This window comes from Callithrix jacchus, chromosome 11 (genome assembly GCF_049354715.1).
Source record: "Callithrix jacchus isolate 240 chromosome 11, calJac240_pri, whole genome shotgun sequence".
NCBI classification, from domain to species: Eukaryota; Metazoa; Chordata; class Mammalia; order Primates; family Cebidae; genus Callithrix; species Callithrix jacchus.
The window spans coordinates 124597107-124623319 of NC_133512.1; the positions used below are offsets into that span (position 1 = coordinate 124597107).

The 26213-nt window shown below is 35.5% G+C and overlaps 1 protein-coding gene across 16 annotated transcripts in view; it reads left to right on the forward strand.

Moving 5' to 3' along the window:
* The window catches only part of CADPS2 (calcium dependent secretion activator 2), a 564672-nt gene that overhangs the window by 401699 nt on the left and 136760 nt on the right, over window positions 1-26213 (forward strand). For all 16 annotated transcript variants that reach the window (XM_054237741.2, XM_054237742.2, XM_054237744.2 and 13 more), the window contains 2 exons: window positions 2411-2598; window positions 22296-22397. In XM_054237741.2, the coding sequence (XP_054093716.1) occupies window positions 2411-2598; window positions 22296-22397 (290 nt within the window). The remainder of the gene's footprint in view (window positions 1-2410; window positions 2599-22295; window positions 22398-26213) is intronic.

Below are 26213 nucleotides of genomic sequence, written 5' to 3' on the forward strand. Positions count from 1 at the left end.
TCACATTTCTTTCTTTTGCTCTTATAAGGATAACATAAGTGGCAAGGGAGAGAAAGAGTGGAATTGAAAATATGACAGGAGCTATACGTACATAACAAAGGAAAGTTTTAGTTTCATCTAGCCATCCAAAATGTAACTTGAATTCCTTAACAAAAGGAAAGGTATGAATTAAACTGAGTAAACTCTTCCTTGGTATGTGTTGAAATTGTAGCCAAAATTTAGGATATGAAGTATAATTTATTTAAAAGCAATGCTTGATGCCTCAGAATATGGGGAACAAACTTTATAACCTAAGAACTATGTGTGTTTTTCCAAGCATTTACATTGTTAATAGCAATTCCTCTGAAATTTTTATAGCCAGAATATGCCTATTTCTGTCACCACTTTAATATCTTGGACTCTGAGCATAGTACAGGTTATGCTTGGGACTGGAAGTGTTTCGGATATTGAATTTTCTTCAGATTTTAGAATATTTGCATTTTATATGCAAGGTGAGCATCCTTAATCCAAAAATCCAAAATCAATTTTCTTTGAGCATTGTTTAAAGAAAAACATTAGCCAAATTAAGTTTAACCGAGCTTAACTGGGCAAAGAAGAATTCATGAATCAGGCAGCCTCCCAAGCCAGTGAAGGTTCAGAGACTCCAGTGCAGCCACATGGTAGAAGAAGCTTTCTAGACAGAGAAAGGAAAGTGACGTACAGAAAACGGGAGTGACGTACAGAAACAGCCAGATTGGTTACAGCTCAGCATTTGCCTTATTTGAACACAGTTTGAAAAGTTGGCCACCTTTGATTGGCCCAAACTCAGTGATTGGCACAATAGTAGGCTACAGTCTCTTTACAGTTCCATTTAGTTTATAATTCATGATGTACAGAGAAACCTTTAGGCTGAACTTAAAATATGTAACGAGGCAGCTTTAGGCTAAACTTGATTTAACAGCATTATGGAAGTACTCAAATATTTTGGATTTTGGAGCATTCCAGATCTGGGACTTTTTAATTCGGAATGCTCAACCTGTAACTTCATGCAATAAAGTCACATTCTCTTTAAAATAAGATTTCAGACAAAATGCCCTCCCCCACTAAGGATACTTCAGATAGGAAAAAGTGAAACAACTTATTGCCATGCTCACCCTAACAGTTCATTAATTCATTTATGGATTGTTTATTAAGTATAATTTCTCCTGATCCAACTCAAATTTTACAGTCACATGGAGAGTAAAACAAATTCTCTCAAAATCCTATTCTATCTTTTCATGGACAAACACATAGTAGTGTCCTCTTGGATTCCACTCAAAGATATTATTCAATTATCAAAAGTTGTTTTGATTTTGTTGATGACCCCAAGTGTAATACAGAATCTGAGGAAAATGCTACAAGATCTTCTGCTGTACCTAGAGGGGAGTGAGTATGACTTGCTTAGAAAGTGTTTGGAGTCAGATGACTGTGAATATAAATCTTGGCTCAATAGCTGATTTGCAGTGTGGTCTTGGACAATTCACTTAACATCCCTGAGCTTTATCTTATTTATCTGCGACATGGAAATCATGTAACTACCATGCATGATGGTTCTTCTCTTCCTCCTTTTCTTTTCTTCCTCCTTTCCTTTATTGACCTCTCACCTTTTTCTCATTATTATTTTCTTTCTCTTACATGATTACCCTGCCCCTTTTTAAAACTCTCTACACTCCCCAGTTTTCTTTTATTAAGTTAATATATGTAAATCCATATAATTCTTCAAGACATTTTATACTGCAGCTCCACCTAACCCTGTCCTCTAGGTTTGGCCACATAAACTGCCTATTGTGTTCAGGTGGCATGCACACACATATATCTAACATCTCATTTCAGGAGGAACAGAAACTGCTAATATAAAGCACTAACTGTTATATTAGTCATAGGAAGACAAACAAAATGAGAAAAATATCCCAGATATTTAAGTTCCCAAATAGTATGTGTATACTGCTGCTAGATTTGCATTTTCTTTTGGTTCACTTTATAAAACTTTTGGTGAGTAGGAAATTTCATCTGAAATGTTTTCTTTCTTATTCTCTTTTTAATTGATTCATAAAGAGAGTGAAATTTTTGGAGTAACACTCTTTGTGTGTGATCATTTAGATCCTATAAATAAATGTGGCTAATTTTGAATGATAGTGGGGAAGCACAAGTTACCCATGCCTTGCTGTGGCAGTAAAGAGAGAATAGCATTAAGTTGCCAGTGTCCCAAATCGGTTTAACAATTGATGACATTATCTCTTCTGAAAATAACATGAAACATACCACTAATATAATAAATGTCAAGATACTTTCATGCAGCTTCTGTTTATAAGGCCCAAAAGTGCCTTCAGGAAAGCAAATCTTAGTATAGAAAGAAAAAACATATATTATTTATTCTTTTCCTACTTTGCAGGGTTGGTTTAGCCCCGGCCAAGTCTTTGTGTTAGATGAGTACTGTGCCCGTTATGGTGTAAGAGGCTGTCACAGACATCTCTGCTACCTTACAGAACTGATGGAACATTCAGAAAATGGTGCTGTCATTGACCCTACCCTGCTCCATTACAGCTTTGCATTCTGTGCCTCTCATGTGCACGGCAACAGGTATTTTTACTTGCAAATACAAAGTGAAATGTATGGGGTTGACTATGGAAAAGAGAGAAAAATATGCTTTGCTATTATCACCTAGTAACAGATTTTAAATAGCAAACATTTCTTACAGAGAAAAAAAAAATGACAGAAAAAAATGTGCATCAATATGCTGTTGATTTAGGTGGGCTACACTTTATGTTTCTTTTTGCTGGTAATGCCACTTGAAAGAGAGAGAGGGAGCGAGAGAGAGAGAGAGAGAGAGAGAGAGAGAGAGAGAGAGAGAGAGAGAGAATGAGAGAATATTGAGGTTCGAACAGCATTAAGTATCCCTGTGATTCCTACCTGTGCCTGGATAGGATGTGTTGATAGGTCTGTGTGTAACTAATGATCATGGCTTTTCCTCCGTAGACTAAATTTTCACTGATAAACAATATAAATAATGGGGTGTATGTAGAGTCTCTTCTCAGACCCTTTTCTAATCCTAAGAGTACTTTAGGAACAAGTACTCTTGCTTTACCAAGATGGCAAAAAAGTTGCCTAATGTTGGCCTCCACAACTATGTATCTCTGGGCTTAAAAATCTGTCTATATCATGTGGGGTGTAGTGGCTCATGCCTGTAATCCTGGCACTTTGAGAAGGGAAGGAGGGTGGATCACCTGAGGCCAGGAGTTTGAGACCAGCCTGGCCAGCTGAGTGAAACCCGGTCTCTATTAAGCCAGGCGTGGTGGTACATGTCAGTAATCCCAGCTACTGAGGAGGCTGAGGAACAAGAATCGCTTGACCTGGGAGGTGGAGGTTGCAGTGAGTCAAGATTGTGCCTCTGCACTGCAGCCTAGGTAATAGAACAGACTCTGTCTTCAAAGTAAATAAATAATAAAAATCTATCCATATCACTCCCCTTCTCTTACTCTTGCTCAATACATACTTGATGAATGAATAACTTAATATTTGTGTTAATATTTCTTCTATTAATGGCCCATTAACTCTTTATTCATCTTTTTCTTTTCCTTCCCATTCCCAATTTGTGAACATCAATATTCTCTTCCCATAGTGCCGCTTAACATTCTCTTTTTTACATTTCCATTGTTTAACGTAATTCTGGCCTTCATTTTTTTCTTGCCTGTGTATCTGAATTTATGTATCTACTACCTTTTTCTTTCTGTAGTATTCTACCAATCAGTCAAAAAAAAATTATAGATTTTTACCACACTTTTTTTAAAAGCTTGTGATTTTTATTATTAAATTAAAAATAGATTCCAAGTGATAGCATCAACATTTTCCCATTATCATCCTGTTCCATCTCCCCAGTTTTATTTTCACATAATTTTACTCCAGAAAAGCTGTTTATTCTCCATGTTTTTCTTTTTTTCCAGTTTTAAAAAGTCAAATATCACAAAACTCATCTTAGAATACTTCTGTTAGCTCATTCAGACACTAAAAACTTTTTATCTGTACTTATCTCATTACCTTTGTCATATATACGTGTTGCTAGATGTGTGTGTGTACACACAGAGACACATGCATACCTGCTACTGCTCCACTAGATCATAGTTTAAAGGCAAAAATCAGTCTCATTCACCTATTATCCTCCACTTACCTTAAAACACTATGTTGCATATTGTAGGTAAACAATAAATATTTGTTGAAGTCCCCAATGTTACCATTTCTCAGTCTACAATAAAATAAGATTGATCCTTGTCTCAGAATCTATTCAGGTTTTCACTTTATTTTGGAGCCCAGTCTTGATTTGAAACTAGGAAGATGTTGCTGATTTTAGTAGTTTTTTTCTACTGTCTCCACTCAACCGTCTACACTTAGAAAATGTGGGGGTACAGGGGTCAGTCAGGGTGGCTAACTGTTGATAGACAGGAGCTGTTTTACTAAAACTGTCTCTTGTCTCCTGACTCTGTCTCAATTCCTTCTCGCTAATGGATATCAAAAAATAGACATTCCAGCATCAAGTAGCTCTCTGAAATGCAAGAGGATGAAAAGGTTTCAGTGAGACAAACCCAAAGCAAATTGTGTAATCAGATTATTTTATTCATCAGCACAGAAAGGTAAAATTAAATTGAGAACATTAAGTAGGGAAGTCAGCTAATGTGCCTCAAAATGTATGTGTTTGAGACACATTGTAATGGAAAGTTACTGAGGCAGCTAGGAGCAACTGCTGCTGCCTGGGAGGCAGCCTGATTTGACTCTATAGGTTGCCATAGTTACTTTTATTCTTTAAAACTATTGTTTTCTTTATAATGATACTCTGTAAGGTGTAATTCAAGGTATGTTTATATGTTTATGCATATATTATCTTTAATATTGCACATGAAATCCATTTCCCAAAGATTAAACTATGTACATATTCAAGTATCTCCGTAGTATTTTAGAATAGAAATTTGAATCAGTCTCTGATTCAGCATTGAGGTGTCATATAGCATAAGAAGAAGAAGAAGAAGAAAAGAAGTAGTATAGTGTTGAGGGAAATTTGAACCTCAGTTTAGGATAGAAATTATCCAAGATAATCTGAAAGTTATGATGTTTCCTGTGACGTTTAGAGTCCAACAGATGTCATTCAGAAATACTATGCTGCCACAGTGAAAGACCAGAAAGAGGCAAAGATCTTTACTTGAATCCTGGCTCTGAAATATGTAAACTGACTCATGTTCAGCAAATCACTTAACCTTTCTGAAACTCATATAAAAGGGCCAAATACTAATATGAAGGTACTACATAATTATAAAATACTATCACTATTAATTACTCTTACTATTCTAATATACTTTCCTTTGCCACTTAACCCAAGAGGATATAAATTGTGAGAAGAAGAAAAATGTAAAAAAAATGTAGTTAGGACTGTTTCATGCTAAATAGAAATATTTCAATGTGTATGTAATTATACTCCTAATTTATTTGCTAATGGAATATTCAGGTTTTGGCAGCCTCCCCTTGTGAGATTATGCTTCTCTTATTCATGTCTGCAGCATCCGATATTTATACAGACTTTTGTTTGAAAATACTGTCAATGTCAAATCTGACTTTTCTACAGTGTTTGCCATAGTCTTTTTTTATGGTCATTTTTACATCTGTCAAGACACATATTCAGAGAGTCGTTTTGCTCATTACCTGAGCTATCTCTGTCATAAATTCAAAAGGAGAATAGATTCGCTTTTGTTATTGACTGAAGTGAAGGACAGCAGTGCTGTCTGGGTTTGAAATTTTTCAGGGAGCACATCCTATTGCACAGTGTTGAGCTCTCTAGGTGTGTTCTTTCTGTACAGATACATCTCTGAATAGCACTCTGAGTGTTTCAGAAATAAAAGACTAGAGTTAAACAGAAAATATCTGGCTGGTACTGAGACTGAGGGAGAGAGAGAAAAAGAAAGGAAGGAAGAAAAAGTGAGTCAAGGACAGAAACAGACCCACTCATGCAGGATGATAGCCACACACATCTGTGAATAACACAACCACTCATTCAGCCATAGTGCTGCTGAGGACTGACAGGAAGGAGAAAAGAGGCTTTCAGAGACAATGCATCATAGGGCAAAGTTCTAGGTTGATATGTGTGGTTATACATCTTGGTTTTGTAAGTCAGGCTGAGGGTGGAGAAACTGCAGCAGCAACACAAAATGGCTTTTATGTCCCAATTTAATGTAAGACATACAGTGTATTCACTGACTCCTCTACAGTTTCGCAGGGCCGTCTTAGAGCTGCTGCATGCCTGACAAAGGCCAGCTCAGATGTGTTTGCTTTCAAGTACAGGGCACAAGAGTACAACATGACTTGAGTTTCACATATAAAATAATCTTAATTTTCTACAGATTCAGGCATCAGTCAAATCATCATATCATAATACCTCTGTCTTCATAGATGCTAACATTTCTCCTTGACTGTCACTTCAGAAATTATGCTTCAAACTTCCTATCTGTAATTTTAGAGACTGTGATGCATTTTCTGAGAAAAACCACAGATAATTGCATCAAATAGAATCATCAAAACTGTTCACTTAATTCTAGTCTTGGATATGTGACTATAGAGAAATTAAGTATAAATGACACACACGTTGTAAATGGAGACACTTTTGCGGCAGGTTAGCAACCAGATGAAAGGTCATAAGCAAGGTTATTCTTAGGTAATGTACCTGATATGACAGGTTTCATGCCATGTGCCAAATGAGCAAAGGCAGAAGGGATGGATATCGAGAAGTATATTTCAAATATTACTAGAGGATTTTTTTTTATTTTATCAAAAATGATAGAACAACCCTAAATCTACCTTAATCAGACTTTCCTAGCAATGTCTGTACTCACCCAACCTCAAGTTCAGTAGTGAAGCAAGATAATTGCACCTTTCAAAGCAAAACAAAATGGACAAACTAGAGGGAAAAAAAGGGGGGGAAGGGAGAGACTCAGTGTGTTAGAAATATCTCTGAGTTAGGAATCAGAACATCTGTGTTCCTATTCTGGTTCTTCTGCCGATGAACTACTTGACTTTGAGCAATTGGTTTTAACCTGTCTGGGCCTCAGTTTTCCATGTATACCTTGTGAGTAATAACATCATTGCTACCTACTCAATATGGTTTCTGAATAGTTGAAATAAAATTCTGTAAGTACTTTGTAAATGATGAAATAGTGCTTAAATTGCATGTAGTAATATTTTATATGCAGTGTATTAGCTAAATGAGCTTTTGGGGATTGTTCTGTGAAACACTGCAGTGCTCAGGTGAGTTTTGTTATGACAACATACGACAGACAAGTTTCAATCAGGAGGATGAGACTGGAAGAACACTGATAGCAGATAGCCTCACCTCATGTACTACCCACGATCATGGGGAAAAGCCATACTGAAGTTCTGGGACCTCCCTGCCTACCACCCCCTTGTTGCTGGAAAACACTGTAGGCCCCAGGGGGCAGTGGCAAACAGCCAAAAGCAGGAGCCAAGAACCCCGTCCTCTAGGGTAAGTAGGTAGGCAGAATGCAATTTGGGAAATAGTTGCTAACGTCACCTAATTAATTTCCTGTCTTTCTTCCACACCTTCCATTCAAACCATGCAACTCGTGGATTTTTCTGACCTATTAAATAAAACTGCCTACTAAAGGTCTGAGGAAGAGACAAGACAAACGCAATTTTTTAGTATGTGTTAGATTGTGTCAGATTAACCATGAACAGAAACAAGAGCTACAACTTGACATAGTTTTTCTTAAACGTCATACCTTTAGAGCCTTCTTCTCGTCAGTAGTTAAATATGGGACACAGTTTTTGGGTCTTGAGGTGGATCTCTGTATGATTGTTAACACAGTAAGTTTTCCAAACCAGTATATGATAGTTATGTAGAAACAATCAAAGAAATGTACATATGTGCCATTTACGACTACCATTGCCACTGCAGTTTGGTAGTTTTAGATCTGTGTTGATGTACAAAATTGGCTTGTTATTTTACTTCCTCCTATTGGTTTTATCAGGATTGGGTATCCAGGTTATTGTAGCTACATAAAATGAACTGGGGAGCTTTTCCACTTGCTCTGCGTAAGATTTGAATGGCTTTTTAAAGTTTACTGATAACTCATCTTTTAAACCAGCCGTCCTCAATCTTTTTGGCACCAGCCACCCATTGCATAGAAGACAATTTTTCCACTGATGGGGCAGAGCAGTAGGGTGAGGGATGGTTTTGGGGTGAAACTATTCCACCTCAGATCATCAAGCATTAGTTAGATTCTCATAAGGAGCACATACTTTCATGCACCATTCATGATAGGGTTCAGGTTCCTGTGAGAATCTAGCGCCACCACTAATCTAACAAAGAGGTGGAGGTCAGGCAGTATTTGCTTGCTGTTGCTTACCTCCTGCTGTGTGGCCCAGTTCCAAACAAGCCATGGACTGGTAACAGTCCACAGCCTGGCTGTTGGGGACTCCGGTTTTAAACCATCTGGGCTTGGGGATTTATTCATGTAAGGATTTTTAACTGTTGTTATTAGTTTGTTATATGTTGTAGCTACAGAAATATTCAGGCTTTCTACTTATTCTTAAATCCATTTGGACAAGTTGTGATTTTCTAGGAAATAGTAACTTTCATTTAAGTTATTAAATGTATTGATATTAAGTTGTTCAAGTTGGGTTTTTTTTTTTTGTATTTTTTTGCTCAATCTACAATTCCCTCCTTCTTCATTCTAATATTGTTTATTTTTACCTTCGCTCTCTCGTTTTTTGTTAATCCATTAAGTTTATTGGTCTTTTCAAAGGAGCAACTTTTGGCTTTGTTTAACTCGATTGTTTCTTTTTAAAATATACTTTTTAATTTAGAATAAGTTTAGATTACAGAAAGGTTGCTAAGAGAGTGCATAGAGTTTTTATATTTCCGTTTCCTATAATGTTGTTGCCATATATTTGTCAAAACTAAGAAATCAACATTGGCACACTAGTATTAACTGAACACCACTACCAGACATCTACTCCAAGATTCAATTCAGGATACCAAATTGCACTTAATTGTCATGACTGTGACAGTTTCCTAGTTTGTTGTTGTTGTTGTTTTATCAAATGCCCCTCAATTTGGGTTTGCCTGACATTTCCATGATTAGCCTGAGATTATGGGTTTCTGTAAAGAGATGAAATACCCTTCTCATCACAGTCTATCAGGGAGTGCATAGTATTTATGTGACATCCTGGTAGTATTTGTCACATTTCTGTACTGTAAAGATATTGTTTTTATTTTTTTATGCTCTATTTTGAAGAAAATCGCCAAGTCCAGCACACACTGAAGAGGAAATGAAATAAACCCCACCTCCTAGAAGGAGAACTATCTGCACACATTATTCAGAATTCTTCTGTAAAGAATATTTGTCTCTTCTTACCAATTTATTTAACCGTTTGTTTATATCCATGTAGATTCATGTACGGTTGCTTTATACCTTGGGTTACAATCTAATATACCTAATACTTTGTTGCTCAGATTGTTCCTGCTATAGCCATTGAAAGCTCTTTTATACTAGCTCCCTTTGATATGTTTTTGAGCACTTTCTTAGGTTTATGGTGATCTGACATACTGCAAGTTCATCTTTTACTTTCCCTACTCCAGCCCAAGAATTAATCAGTTCTCCAAAAAGCTCTGTTGTTGTTAGATAATGGTATTTAGAAACCAAGATCTAGGTGACATGTATGGTCATTTCTGCTGGAATGTAATGGCTTCCAGGCCCTCTGAGTGGTCAGAGCTAGGTGGTATATGATGTATGCTAATCCATGAGTTCTTACAGACATCTCCAACTGGAATCCAGGGCAACACTATTCATTTCAGCATCCTTTTTCCTTATCTTTGACTTACTTTTCAACAGCGAGAACTCTTACTTCCACCATCCATTTACAAATTGTTCAACCCCTGAACTACACGCAAAACAGTTTTGGAATTCTCCAACTAGGTTATAACACTTGTCTACAAAACCTTTCAGTTTCCAGTCAAAACACTGTTTTCCTAAGATCAGCAGGAAAGCAGCTTTTTCTCCTACCCTCCTTAGTGAGGTTGTGTCATCTTTCCTAACTTCTTACATTAGATGTTTAACTCAGTACTTGTCAGCTTTTCTTTTCTAAGAGTTTAGGGTTGTAACTTTCCCACTAAATTCTGCTTGTACTATGCACTATTTGATTAAAATTCATTCTAAGTAATTGTAACTTTTCATCATAATTTTTTGACCCAAGAATGTGATCTTCTGATAGCAATTCTTTATAACTTGTTAAGATTTCTTTTGTGGCCAAGTATGTGTCAAATATTATAAATGTTTTCTATCACTTGAAAAAAATATATGTATTCTTTAGCTATGTAGTGCAAACAGGATTTGTGTGGTCAAGATATTCTAAACTCTTACTGATTGTTGCCTGTTCGATCTGTGAGATGAGTGGTAATCTACTACCATCATGGTGGTTTTGCCTTCTATTTCTGAAAATTTTTATTTTGTATACTTTGAGGCTGGTTTTTGAGTGTTTTGTTTTTGTTGTTGTTGTCATTGAGACGAGATCTCATTCTATCACCCAGGCTGGTCTCAAACTCCTGGGCTCAAGTGATCTTCCTCCTTGGCCTCACAAATTGCTGGGATTATAGGTATGTGCCACTGTGCCTGGCCCAAGCCTGTTCTGTATTCAAGCTTAAGATTGTCAGATATTCCTGGTGGATGGACATTATTGTCATCATTTAATGATGTCATCATAACTAAAAATGATTTTTGCATTATATGTAGGTGATTATTAATGTAGCTTTCTTTTGATGAGTGTTTGTCTGATATGTTTGTTCATACGGTTAATTTCTTTCTATGTTCTTGTATTTTAGTGTGTTTTATAAGTAGTAAACTAAATTTTGATTTAATTTTCCAATATGACTATTTTAATTAGTTTGGTCCACTTACATTTATCATGTAATTGATAAAAATAAATCACATATTAATAAAAGTAAATCCATTTCTACCATTTTATTTTAGGCTTTGTTTTTTGGCTCTTGTTCTATAAACTTTTTCCTTCCTTTTTTATTGGCATACTTTTTGTTTCATTAAAGTTATTTTAATTCTATTTTTTTCTAACAGTTTATATTTTCCAACAATTACATTTGAAATTTACCAGACATGTTGCTGAAATTTTAAAGTCTTATATTAATCCGCAAATTTCTCCTCCTAGATAGTTCAAAGTCCTTAGAGTATTACCCTCCAGTCACCCCCTTTCTGGCTTACATGCTTAAATTTTGTGGTATTTTATTTTTATCCTTTTTTGTCCTAAGCTTATAAATTAAATATTATTTTTATTATTTTGTACTCAGTACTTGCTTAAATTTAGAAATGATTTTCCCTTTTTCTAAAGAATGTTCTTTGGAATTTTCTATAAATGGACTTCTATACACTGTGAATTGTTACTGGGAATTTGTTTTGTTTCCTCCTAATTTTTCAAAGAAAGTTTTGCTAGATGTACAGTGCTACATTGATGGTTATTTTCTCTTAGTACTTTTAAGATATTCATTTTCTTCTGATTTTCTTTATGGCTATTAAGAAGGCTCTTGGCAATACAAATGCTAGTCTTTTGAAAATCATTCCTTTTTTTCCTCCGGATGCTTTTTTTAAAAAAAACATTTTGTTGTTTTGTGTTTCATAAGTGTACTATAAAGTATCTTTGTAGGGATTTCTTTTAATTTATTCTGATTGGGGCATATGTGAATTTCTTATCTACCCACGATGATATTGGATAAGTGTGAATTTCTTTTTATTTACCCTAATTGGAATATAAAGATTTATATTTGTCATCAGTTCTGGAATAGCATTATCTCTTTAAATGTTGTCTCTTCTACAGTCTTTTTCTTCTCCTCTGAAACTCTAATTATCCATGTACCTAGGCATTTTTTCTTCTATATCTTTTAATGTCTGTAACGTGTTTTCTATCTACTTATTTTTTCAGCCGCATCCTCCGTAATATTTTAAATTATGTCTTCTAGTTCAGGAGTTGGCTAATATTGTGAAGGGCTCTACGGTAAACATGACAACGATTTTGGGCTTTGTAACTATACAAAATATTGTAGCTATTGTTGACCATATAGTCTGTGTTACAACTATACAACTCTGCCATTGCAGTGCAGAAGGTCATAGACAGTGTATAAATGAATGAGTGTGATAGTCCCAACAAAATTATATTGACAAAAGCAGGTGATGGGCCATAGTTTGCCAACCCTTACACTACTTCTTCTGTTCTCTCTTCAGCCGAGACATCTACTTTTTTACCCACTTATTGAGTTGTTAATTTCTTTTTTTTTTTTTAAGACGGAGTTTCGCTCTTGTTACCCAGGCTGGAGTGCAATGGCGCAATCTCGGCTCACCGCAACCTCCGCCTCCTGGGTTCAGGCAATTCTCCTACCTCAGCCTCCTGAGTAGCTGGGATTACAGGCACGCACCACCGTGCCCAGCTAATTTTTTGTCTTTTAGTAGAGACGGGGTTTCATCATGTTGACCAGGATGGTCTCGATCTCTTGACCTCGTGATCCACCTGCCCCGGCCTCCCAAAGTGCTGGGATTACAGGCGTGAGCCACCGCACCGGCCTGAGTTGTTAATTTCAATTAACAAATTCTTTAGTCCTGTAAATTCTATTTGATTCTTTTTGAACACTGATTACTTCTGAATATCTCTTATTCCTTTCTTGGTTTGATTCCATTTTTTGTTTCCTTAGATCTTTTATAATTATTTCATATTATTGTTCAAATAACTGAACTTTTTATTGTTTCTGCCAATATTTTTGCCAAGGTCACTTGTTTGTTTGTTTTTTAATACAACTAGCATTTTTTTTGTAGTAACATTTATACTTGAGATTAATCTGTGGGAATTCTTATAAGACCCGGACCGAGAATGCTTCCCTCTGAAGAAGACTTGTTCTTGTTTTTCCTTGATGTTAGGGAGTGCACTATCCTTTCACTGATACTATAGCCCATTCAAGGATCCCATTTTTATGCAGGCATCTCAGGCTTAGCAGCCCATCCAAATTAGGTCTATGGCCCAGTGATCCATTCCCTTGGACACAGCTGTAAAGCTTTCACAGTATTGATATTTACCAGGAAGGCAGCCATGTTGTTCACATTCACCCCTGCTCTGCTTTCATCAGATTCATTTTTTGTTGTTGTTCTCTTACCCTTGGGAGAATTATTTTACTTTCTTCTAAGTGCTGTAAAACATTTAACATATAATTATTGTGGCTTATGCAGTACTTAGGTGTTTTGTAGTGAATAAGGATTTGGGAGTATCAAGTTAGTCCACCATACTGGAAGCAGAAGTCACATGATAAAATTTGCATTTAAAAAATTATTTGAACATCTCTGTGGAGAACACCCTGGGTACCTCCTCAAACTTCCCTCTGCCTCAGATTTCACCTAAATAACTTTTGCCCATTCATCACGTTTTAGGGTAAATATCATTTCCAAACTGAATCCTTCTCTGACATTCCAAACTATATCAGATCTTTATACTTTTGCCCTTCTTAAATGTAATCGTATACTTGTTGTCTAATTTTTATTTTATGTGCATTTTTCTACTATAAACTCTATTGGGGCAGAAACCATTTCTGTTGTCCTTACATTATATACCATGACCTGACCAAGTACTCCATTGAATATTGATTGAATAAATAAGTGAATGACATTGGACCATCTGTTTACAAATTTTATAGGGGACATATTATGGACCTTCTTAAGTAAGTTTACAATGAAATGTTTTTAAATTAACCAACTGCAATTATTTTTATGGCACATGATAAAGGCCCTACCTAACCAGCAAGATAGCATCATTTTACCTCATAGAAATTAATATATTAAAACAGATTCTCTTTTTAGTATATAAAATTGCAAGTGATTATAATAAATGATAAAGACTACAGTTGGTGAGGTTGCAGAGAAATTAATAGTTTCATGCACTGCAGGTCAGAGTGTAAACTGACTCAGAGTGTAAAAAAGCAACTTTGCAATATGTATTGAATACCTGAAAATATCCTGCATTTAACATAGCAATATACCTTTAGAAATTTATCCTAAGAAAACAATTGGATACAAGTTAAAAATATATAAGCATAAGATTAATTATTGAAGCACTATCTGTGATGGCAAAAAATAGAGGAAAGATGCTTACATTTCTAAATAATGGAAAATTGGATTAATTATGGTACATCTATATATTACAATATAATTATTTCATTATAAATTATAATATTTATATCATATTTTAAAAGTTTACAGTTTATTAAAAGAAAATTATGAGTCAGAATGTATATGTCTATAGATTTATAGAAATAAATTATAATTATATTTATAAAATATTTCAGTTGTTTCTAATTGGCATATTTATAAGAAATTTTCATTTTGGTCTTTATTTTTCCAAATTTTTCTTCTCATAGTATGATATATATGAAGTTCTCTAGTGACAATATAAAAAATATTAAATGTAGAGCAGAGGGTGATATTTAGATCAGAGAAGCTCTATACCAAATCTCTTTACTTTCGTATTAAATTCCTCTTAGGATTTGTTTCTCTTGAATTCTAGAATTATGGACAGCCATGATTTCAGTTTGGATTAGTTCAAGAAAGTTTTCTTATTTGTGTGTTTGGTCCCAGGAGAGTCCAGTTATCAAGCACTTTTTGGTCCTTGGCCTATTCATCACCACCCTAACACAAAAACCAAGTAATACGGTCTTACACCTTTATAGAGTCAGGTGACTGATACCACCAGTCGGATCAGTCTGATCAGAGTCGGAGTCAGATACCACCACTCTTTTTAAAATAAACATCCAAGGACATTAGAATTCAGTGCAAAATCCAGACAAGGAAGCGAGGAGTGTTTGTAAAAACATAAGAACATGTTTCAGAAATTCATCTTCTAAAATATTTTCTCATAGAAAATCTGTTTCTTTTATCTCAATGATCATATAGAGACACAATTTCTTCTTCTGGATATTTAAAATTAGAGGGGCAGTAAATGGACACTGAGTCATATATTTGTAATATGTGACCATCCAAATGATACATCATTTGATTCAAACAATAGGAGGTGTTACAGGTTAGGAAACAAAAAAGAAGAGATTATTGTTTTGTTCCTCATCATCTTTCGTCATTTCTCATTCTCGTGCTGTGACATCCTCTCCTTTCCATTCTGTTCACAAATGGATATTGGTGGGAAATACACGAAGTGCAAAGTGACTTTTACCTGCTGTGCTGCAGGCAGAATTGACAATTCAGAAATACCACCCTCTAGGTGTCCTTACCCTTCTCACTTTCCCTAGAGGAAGCTAAGATGTCATGCATTCCTCATAGCAGAGGCAGGTGAAAAGAAGCCTGTAAGAAACTCAAAAGCACCATGTATTTTGTCATTTGCCCATGCATTGCTTGTGAAATAATCTTTTACAACAAACCACCAGACTTCCAGGACAAACTTACGTGATGAGTTGGAGATGGGGTGGGGGAGCATTTAAAAATCATTTTAACCACACATTAACTTAATTTAATGTCTTGTTAATTTAACCACACCTTGCTATATGGTGATAATCCTGGTGTCTTTATTCAACCCACAAGCTAGCTAAGTACTCTATACCAGGCAATATGCAGAGTCCTAGAGATTATAAAGCCAAGGACACATTTATCTCTCAAGTGTCCAGAAACTGTCCAGGTGATAAAAAGTGACTGAAAAAAATAACTCTAGAATATGTTACCATTTTTATTAAGTAATAGAACGGATGTTCATCCGTACTAAATAATGAATTTGAAGTAGGAATTGTGGGTATATATGACCAAATAATTTTGGAAGTGCTATTTAAATAGAGTTAAACAGATTTCTTTACTGTGAGGCTTCTCATACCCCTTCATATGCTGTGATTGTTCTGTGAACCTCCAAAAGGGTTGTGTAATTTGCATTGTTGACAAAATATTTGGGCATCCCTAAGGGTCATTATTCCTTACAACATCTTTTGGAAAATGTTAATAGTCATTATTTCATCTTTACTAAAATTTACTCCAAAGGAATGGATATTAAACATGCCAAATTAGTTTTTATTAATGTTACAAACTTCTGAAATCTTTCATTATACTGGAAAAGGGAACTACAAAATGTGTGAATACAAACTGTTCAAACAAGGGAAGTAAAGCACTAGGTTTGCACAGATGTGAATAAGCAGATTTCCTCATTGATATTCTTTCTTCTGCTCAAATGCCTGATTCTACAGCCCAGTTTTGTACCCTTTTTCTGTTAGATACTTCTTGCCCTGTAGTGTAGTTGTTATTTACCTTTATAGAAACTAAATTTTTAATTTGTTCTACCCCAGAAGCCATCGGAAATAATAGAAAATGGATTAGGATGAGTAATGCTGTTTACTCCTCTCATTTCTGACTTTTCCTTTAAAAATATTTTTTTCAGTTTAGAGCTTATTACAAGTCACACTTGTCACTTGACAGGATGTTCAATATATATATAGAAGAGTTTTTGCATTTGTTTTAGGATTCAATAATCTGTCAGATTTGTGAATAGCACAAATTATAAAATTGCTTAGTTCATAGAGAAATTTAAGAAAATTTGTATATAGAGGCTTTATCAACTATTTTTTGGATGAATCTCCCTTTCAAAAAGTATTGTGTGTGTTTATGTGCACACATGTATATGCAGCTTGCAGCAGGATGTACTTGTGTGTGATGGCTTCTCTGAAAACAGAATGTGGCCTGCAGGCAGACATTAAGATCAGGCCTCAGTGGCAAAAGGTTCTGTTGTACAAATTCTGTTTTTTAAGACTCCTTGAAGTAAATTAACACAGACACAGCTGCATTTGGTGTTTACTTGCTTATCGTTTAAGACCAGATAGAAGTTTTATGTCATAAGTTGTTTCACTTTATGTATAATTAAAAGAAGTATATCTACTTTTAATCTGTATTTTATAATTTGTTTATATGTATAGGCTTTTTCACAGAGCACCCTATTTTTCTTGAAATCATGTAACTTCAATAACTATAGGCCCCAGAAAAAAATGAGAACATCGCATCTTGGTACGTGAGAATACTCCTTATTCTCATCAGATCCACTTTAATATTTAATTATCATCATTGAGTTAAGTCCCACTTAACATTCGAATGAGAAAATTGGTCTTTTATTTTAGAATTTTAAAGAACCACATTTTAATAGACCCTTTATCAATGTCTAAGTGGTATTATGTTTACTTATATCTAAGGAGAAAAGTTCTATTCTTGAGATCTAGAGTACATTATTTTACTATTAAAGTAGAACTAAACACCAAAGATTTTTCTGCTACGTGTAAATACATACTAACTTTAATTAGAGATCTCTGTACTCAGTGTGCTTAACTACAGTTCCTGCTTCTGTTTACTTTTCACAAAATTTTCTATTTTGCCAATTATCATATAATAAAAACATTCCAAGCTGGGCGTGGTGGCTCACGCCTGTAATACCAGAACTTTAGGAGGCTGAGGTAGGTGGATCACCTGAGGCCAGGACTTCAAGATCAGCTTGGCCAACTTGATGAAACCTTGTCTCTACTAAAAATATGAAATTAGCCAGGTGTGGTGGCACGCTTCTGTAATCCCAGCTACTAGGGAGGCTGAGGCAGGAGAATAGCCTGAACCTGGGAGACAGAGGTTGCAGTGAGCTGAAATTGTGCCACTGCACTCCAGCCTGGGTGACAGAGGTAGACTCCATCTCAAAATTAAAATTAAATATAAAAATGCTCCAAATAATTTATACCCTGTTAATCCTAATAAGCAGTAATAATTTGTCATATTACTAATTCATGAATTCTTATCATCTTAAGTAATATTTGTATTGTATATATCACTCAGTTTTTTCCTCAGCATGTATGCATTAAATATAAACAATACGCCAGCTGGTGTTGTAGCACTAGAAACACATCACAAAGGAAGCAGACAGTAAACAAATAGGTAAAAATATCATGTTGGATGGCAGCCATATGCACAGTGGCCGTCAATAAAGCATATTGAGAAAAAGGTCTATGGGAATGGGAAAACACCTTCATATGATATGGTTGGAGGTGACCTCACTAATCCCAAGTCATGTAAGTAGAGACCAGAAGAAAGGGAGTGAGCAAGCCAGGTGTGCATGTGCGCACATATGTGTGTTTGTGTACACCTAGAGAAAGTGCTCTCGGGCAGAAGCAGCAGCACTTGCAAAGGCCTTCGGGCTGGAGCTTGCTTTGTGTGTTTGAGGACTAGCTAGGAGGCCAGCATGGCTTGAGAGGAGGGGAACAGGGCAAGCCATGGGGTAGATAAGGTCAGATTGTGGGAAGCAGGCCTCATAGGTCATGTAGACCATTGTAAAGGCTTTGGCTTTTACCTTGTGTGCCACCATGACAGGATTTTGAGTCAAGGAGTACTGTAATAATGACTCCTGCTTGAGGAGGCTCAGAATAGTGTGTGGCCAGTTATCTGACAAAGAAAGCACTGGGAAAGAGCAAGGTGGCTGCCTGTGTACTCAGGGATAAGCTGATGGTGTGTGGGATCAGCGGATCAGTGGTAGATATGGTGAGGAAAGGTCAGGTTCTGGGTGTGTTTTGAAGCTAGAGCTGGCAGAAATGAATTTCTGAACTGAGCTCATAGAAACTATAATTTTTAAATCTCGATTACTCTGGGTCTACTAAACAAACATTCATAAAATATAACAGGTTTAAATTTCTTTCTGGCAGGGCATGGTGGCTCATGCCTGTAATCCCAGTGCTTTGGGAGGCTAAGGCAGGTGGATCATGAGGTCGGGAGTTTGAGACTAGCCTGGCCAACATGGTGAAATCACGTCTCTACTAAAAATACAAAAAATTAGTTGGGCTTGGTGGCAAGTGCCTGTAATCCCAGCTCCTTGGAGGCTGAGGCAGAGGTTGCAGTGAGCCAAGACCACACCACAGCACTCCAGCCTGGGCAACAGAGCAAGACTCTGTCTCAAAAAAATAAATAAATAAATAAAAATTCTCTCAAGGCTTTTGTGAAAACATACTTTATAATGTACAAAATAGCAAGTTTTAGGACTTCTTTTCTTAGGGTCTTCTTTACCTGACTTGCTGATTCAATGGTAAGCATTTTATTTTAAATTTCATTGGTTTTTAAGGTCTCCACTTTAGACAAGTCAGGTGGAGAATGTCTAATGTAAGTAAGGATATTCAAAATACTCCATTATTGCTTTTCAAATATAGTTTTCATGGTTTAATTGGGTTTCTATTGCTCCTTATTTGTTTCCGTCAAAATATAGCAGAAAGAGAGTAAGGATAAGAGCATCATCTTTGAAGGGCAGGAGACCTAGGTTCAAGTCCAGGATCCTGCATTTTCTAACTGTGTGACCTTGGGGAATTAACCTAACCTCTCTGAGCCTCAGCAGCCTTCTCTTTTGGAAAGGAGACAGGATTGCTGTGAGCTTGATGTGTTATTCTGCATATAAAATAATCAGTACAAAATACCAGACACATATTTAAAATTCTCTAAGTGCTAATCATTATGTTTTTTTTAATAATTACAGTGACAAGATATTGATGACATAAGAAGTATTTGCATTTATTGGAAAGAATTATTGCAGGAGGAACTCTTGCCTTTAGACTTGACTACTGCAAAGTTACCATTTGTTACCAATAATTTAGATATAGAAGGCTGCTTCATATGCCTACCATTCAGCACTTAGTCTGATATATATACTAAAATAAAGATGTGTAAATAAAGGCAAGTCCAAATTGCTAAACATGGTATTTGACCTGTCAGATTTGTACCTAATGTAGTGATAAACTCAGTAAAATGGTGGTCCTTCACTCTATGTAACAGTCTTTTCTTAGTGAAGGTTGACACAAGTGAGCTTCCCCTGACTTACCTTTCTCATTTGTCATCACCTGACCCCCTGGCTCCATTCTGTAGAGCAGGCAGTGTGCCACAGTGAAGTTTAATATGATAGGACAACTTACACTGTCACTGAGGATGACAATCTCATTTGACAGTTGAACCAAGTAGCAAAGTTTACTCATATTTAGTCATATAGCATCTGCCAAGTAGCTAAGCCAAAGGATTATATCAATCAGCAGAATAATATAGATAAGTTATTTGCTCTTTTTATCAAATTTGCATAGACAGATTCAGTGAAATAATCACTCATAACTTTATGGTATGAGTTTTTATTGCTGTCTACATAATAATGTCATTTAGGTATAGTTTTTATCTGAATACCCAAATTCCCAAAATAATGGTTTATAGAGAATTTTCCAGTTGAACTTTTGTAATTATTGTCAATGCTTATTCATAGGTTACAGTCTGTATTTTGTATTAACATTTGCTCAATGGAAATTGATTTTAAAGTAATATATGAAAAATCCATTATTAAATTAATATAAAACATTAGGATTAGCTCATAGTTCACTGCCTTATAATTTATGCATTAGACTTTTTCTCCTTCCTAAAAATACTTGAAAGACTAATATTTGGCCATTATTTTTTCCATAGTTAACATTCAAAATGCATTCAGATGGAATAAATGTGATTGATATATTATTCTGCATGTGAAATTAAATAATGTAAATAATGTTTCCCTCTTTAGGAATAAAATATTGTAAGAAATGTTTTTAAAGCATAAATTTCCAGCATGATGTGAGTCTCTGAAGTAAAACTTATGTACTCTATATTGGAAAAAATCTCTCGTACTTAAATGATGCTTTGATTTGACCGAAAGGTCATTATGTCAGTATAATTCAGGTATAAGTTTAAAATTAATTGCTTTCATCTTAATTGACTGGTTAACAAGCTTCAAACATATACACACACATACATATGACTATATGTATATATGTAAAAAGGAACAAATAAAAATCTTGTTAGGAAAGTTATTTTATGCATTCATTTTTCTTTGTTTTCAATAATTCTTGTTTCTACCTATTTTATATATAACCATTAAAATTAGTACATTGGAATGATAAATGCACAAGTCTTTGGGAATTAAAATATAATCTTTAGAGTACATATGTAATCCTAGCACTTTGGGAGGCCAAGGCGGGCTGATCACGTAAGGTCGGGAGTTCGAGACCAGTCTGACGAATATGGTGAAACCCCATCTCTACAAAAATACAAAAATTAGCCATGTATGGTGGTGGGCACCTATAATCCCAGCTACTTGAGAGACTGAGGCAGGAGAATTGCTTGAGCCCCAGGAGGCAGAGGTTGCAGTGAGCCGAGATCAGGCCATTGTACTCCAGCCTGGGCAACAAGAGCAAAACTCCATCTCAAATAAACAAACAAACAAACAAACAAACAAAGAGGTGGGAAATGATTGGTGTTAATTATCAAGTGCAAAAGGCTTATTTTGTTGTTAAGATATATAAACAGGCTTTGAAATTAATATGAGATGCGTATGTTTTTCCTCTGCATTAACAGGGAGAGTTCAGATTTATGCATTCAAAATTTGCAATGATTGCTATTCAATCAGATACCTAAATGATAGAGAATAAATTCCAAATTTCTGTTATTTGATATATTTTATATTTTTAATCCTAGTCTTAGTAAAATAAGATTTCTTTTCAGTCTTTATAACTACTTTGTAAAATTCTAATGAAACTCACATTGATTTTACAGGAATATTTAAACAAAAAAGTCTTGAAAATAAATAAGCTTTCTTTCTTTCCTGTATATTTTAATTCTAATATTTATTTTTGTTCATATGCCCACATATTTAACCAAAGAAAAAGAGAGCAATGAACTTCTACATGTATTCAAAATTTCTATATTTCTTACAATAAGTAAATCTTTAATTCTGTGTTAGCTGAATTATTATTTGGAAGAGAAGCAGTTAAGACACTTTACCTTACATTAATTATTTTTTAATAATATTTTCATTCAGGGGATTTCACTTAGCTGGTCAAATGTTTGGTACTACTTTAAATCACTTTTCACTGACATTTTCAAGGACTACTCATTGTTTTTGGTAGATCTGGAAAATATTTATTGTAATCTTTTACCTTGAAGGCTAAAAGAGAATAATTTTATTTCGTTCATTCTAAGTCAAAATATAAAGCAAATGGCTGCAAATATTTCCAGTAAATTTCCACAGTAAACACAATTAATATGTATACAGTGAACTGATATGCCTTTTCCTTAATTATTTGGATTTTTTGAAAAATATATAAATGTATAAAATATATAAAAGTGAATGCTATATAAATATAAATTATTGATTCTTCTTTTTTCTTTTTTCAGGCCTGATGGAATTGGGACTGTTTCAGTGGAAGAAAAAGAAAGATTTGAGGAGATAAAAGAGAGACTTTCTTCTCTTTTAGAAAATCAGATAAGCCATTTCAGGTATATATTTTATTCATTAATATAAATATTTCTTTTCATTACTTCACTCAACCCTTCCTTCCCCCACAAATTGTTTATTATATCATTCTACTGGTACTCAAGATCATCAGTAGCCCTCCATTGCCAGCAGAGTAAGGTTCATATTCTTCAGTCTGTGGTCTGCTGCTCAGCCTATCATTCAGTCTTTGCTACTCATTTAGGTTAGCATTCCCCGTACAATATACATTCCATTGCACCTCTTACTTGTCTTTTGCATTCCTCAGTCTTGCATAGTCTCTTCCCCCTAGCTGTGGTGACTGTTCCTCCTGCTTTCTGTATCACCAGGTAAGGAGCCCTCAACTCTCACCTCCACAGTGGAGCCTTTCTCCATTATTCCAGGAAGGAGTATCCTGAAGTCTTTGAGCAATTGTTGTCTGTACTGTTTTCTTTTCATTTATAACCGACATGGCTTTAAAGTCATTAGTTCTCTTTTTATACACATTTGGTGAGAACGCAGATCACAGCACCTAGCACCATTCCTTGCTCAAAAACTTAGATATCAGCTGGTCACAGTGGCTCATACCTGTAATCCCAGCACTTCGGAAGGCTGAGTGGGGTGGATCACTTGAGACCAGAAGTTCAAGACAAGACAGGGCAAAATGGCGAAACCCCATCTCTATAAAATACATAAAACTTAACCAGGCATGGTGGTGCATGCCTGTAGGCTCTGCTGCTCAGGAGGCAGAGGTGGGAGAATCACCTGATTCTATAGAGGTCGAGGTTGCAATAAGCTGTGATCATATCACTGCACTCCAGCCTGCACAACAGCATGAGACCTTATCTCAAAAAAAAAAAAAAGACATCAATATTAAGAAATATTTCAAACATTTGCAGAGTATAAGATAAATATCTTGATAATATTTACTTTCCCTTCATTGTAGTTAGTTCAACAGAATCTAATGATTAAAAACAGAAATATGACAATATGTTTTCTTTTTCTCTCACTCTTATTATTAGGCCTTATAAAATGTCACCACATAATGTATTATGTCTTATAGCGTGTCTGCCATATTGCATGCATGTGATTTGGAACCATTTCATTTGCACTTATTTAAAATATAAAGTTAGTGAATATGCTCACAAAAATATTTTATTTAACCTTACGAATGCTATATGACCATCATGAGGCTGTTTCCTTATCTTATTCCTGATTCCTTATTGCCTTCTTAATATTATTCCTTTTTATTATGTTTTCTAATAATATAAAGGTCTTAGACTCTGGATTTTTAAAATGATATTGAAAGGAGAAATTCTCATAGTATATATTGTGAATCTATTCCCCTACATTAGTGATTTTTAAACTGGGGCCAGTAGCACTACCTTAGGGTAAGTGAATGAGGCAAGATTTTCCTTGTCATGATAACCAGTGGTAGGGACCATCATTTAGTGCTGGGTTTAAAAGTACAGTGCGTGAGACAATCCCAAATCGGAGAATTATTCTGCCTAAGAGGCCAATAAATTTACATTAGGAAATACTGTTATAGATAGCATAGCTGAATTCAACTTACAGAGTTAAGATTGAATTCATGCCCGAAATGATGTTTGAGTTTTCAAACAAAATGGAGATAAAAAATTATTTTGCCTTTGTAGAAATGTGTTTCTGCATTTGCTGTTGTTCAAGCGTTGCCTTAGCCAGGTGCGGTGGCTCACAACTATAATCCCAGAACTTTAGGAGGGAAGGTTGCTTGAGCCCAGGAGTTCAAGACCAGCCTAGGCAACATAACATAACCCCATCTTTACAAAAAAGAAAAACAAAAAAAGTAGCTGAGTGTGGTGGTGTGTGCCTGTGGTCCCAGCTACTCCGGAGGCAGAGGTGGAAGGATCACTTGAGTCTGGGAGGTCAATGCTGCAGTGACTCTGTCTCAAAAATAAATAAATTAATAAATAAATTAAAAGGAAAAATGTGTTGTCTCCTAGGTTATATAGAATCCTTTAGATGTATTTTATGTATCTTTCAGTGAAAATCGGTGTAATTTTTCTCTTTTTTGCTACCATTGAGACCCAGCCATCATTCAATTAGATATTTATATTAGTAACTGAATAAGTCTCTATTATTATATTAATGATTTCAACTGCAAGGATTAGAAATTCTACCTCAAACAGGTTTAAACAATAAATAAATTTATATGCTCACTTGCATGCAGGTCTCCAGCAGGCAAGCTTTAAGACAAGGTTTCAGTAGCCACAGCTCTTTCTTTGCGATTCTCACATTGCTATTCTCTTTTATTGGATAGCTTCGTATCCAGACTGGTAGCAAGATTAGATAATTTTTTTTTTTTTTCTCTTTATCTCACTCCTTTGCCCTTAAGCCTACAGAATTTCTTGGCCTCTCATTCATACATATCAGTGTTCAAAGGAAGTTACAGAAGCTATATTTTTCTGTAGTTTTCTCTTAAGATCATCCTTGGAAGATCCTAGCAAACTATTATTTGTATCTCATGAACCTGGTTTTGAACCAAAACCAGAGGAATTCTATACATCGGATGCCTCAATCAGTCACTGACGTTGACATGGGATTGCTATATTGAGTTTGACTAATCAGAACCACCCACCAGGGGATTTCAATCCCCCATACTGCCACCCAGAAACTACAACTACATAGTAGTGGACAGTAATGTCCACATCGTTTATTGAACTCATTTTGTATTAGTATCATTTTAGTTTCATTTCCTCTCTGAAAGTTTCGTTTCTCTATTTCTCTTATACGCACGTCATCTTTGGATAATTTCTCTGAATATGTACTTTACAAACTTGATATGCTTTGGCTCTGTGTCCCAACCCCAATCTCACCTTGAATTGTAATAATCTTCATGTGTCAAGGGCAGAACCAGGTGAAGGTAATTTTACCATGGGGGAGGTTTCCCTCATGTTGTTCTCCTGATAATGAGTGAGTCTTATGAGAGCTGATGGTTCTATAAGCATCTGCCATTTCTTCCGCTTGCACTCATTCTCTCTCCTTCCACCCTGTGAAGAGGTGCCTTCTGCCATGACTATAAGTTCCTTGAGGCTTCTCCAGCCATGTGGAACTGTGAGTCAGTTAAACCTCTTCTTTTTAAATAAATTACCCAGTCTTGGGTATTTCCATATATCAATGTGAGAACAGACGAGTACAAATCCCTTTCGTTTTATGTCTTTAATGCACTGAGAACTAAAATTGAGATTAACTGGGCCGGGCACAGTGGCTCATGCCTATAATCCCAGCACTTTGGGAGTCCGAGGCAGGTGGATCACAAGGTCAAGAGATCAAGACCATCCTGGTCAACATGATGAAACCTTGTCTCTACTAAAAATACAAAAATTAGCTGGGCATGGTGGCATGTGCCTGTAGTCCCAGCTACTTGGGAGGCTGAGGCAGGAGAATTGCTTGAACCCAGGAGGCGGAGGTTGTGGTAAGCTGAGATCGCACCATTGCACTCCAGCCTGGGTAAGAAGAGTGAAACTCCATCTCAAAAGAAAAAAAATTTTTTTTTACCAATTTTATCTTTCCTGAGTCTATAAAAGACTAGATAAGAGGAAATGGGATTAAAATGAAGTAGAAATTTAACTGACCATATAGGCAACTAGAAAACAACATATTAAAATTGTCTGTTAGAACTCATATTCTGCCAAATTACCCTCCTTAGCCACTTAATGTTAAAATTTAGAAAAAAAAAATTATTTAGAATTTACACTAAAGAAGTAAAAATGTTACCATTAATAACTCTTGTATAGGAATTTATTTAGGCTCAACTGTATTCTAGAAATGGTTTTCAAAAACAAGCAAAATAGAGCAAACTA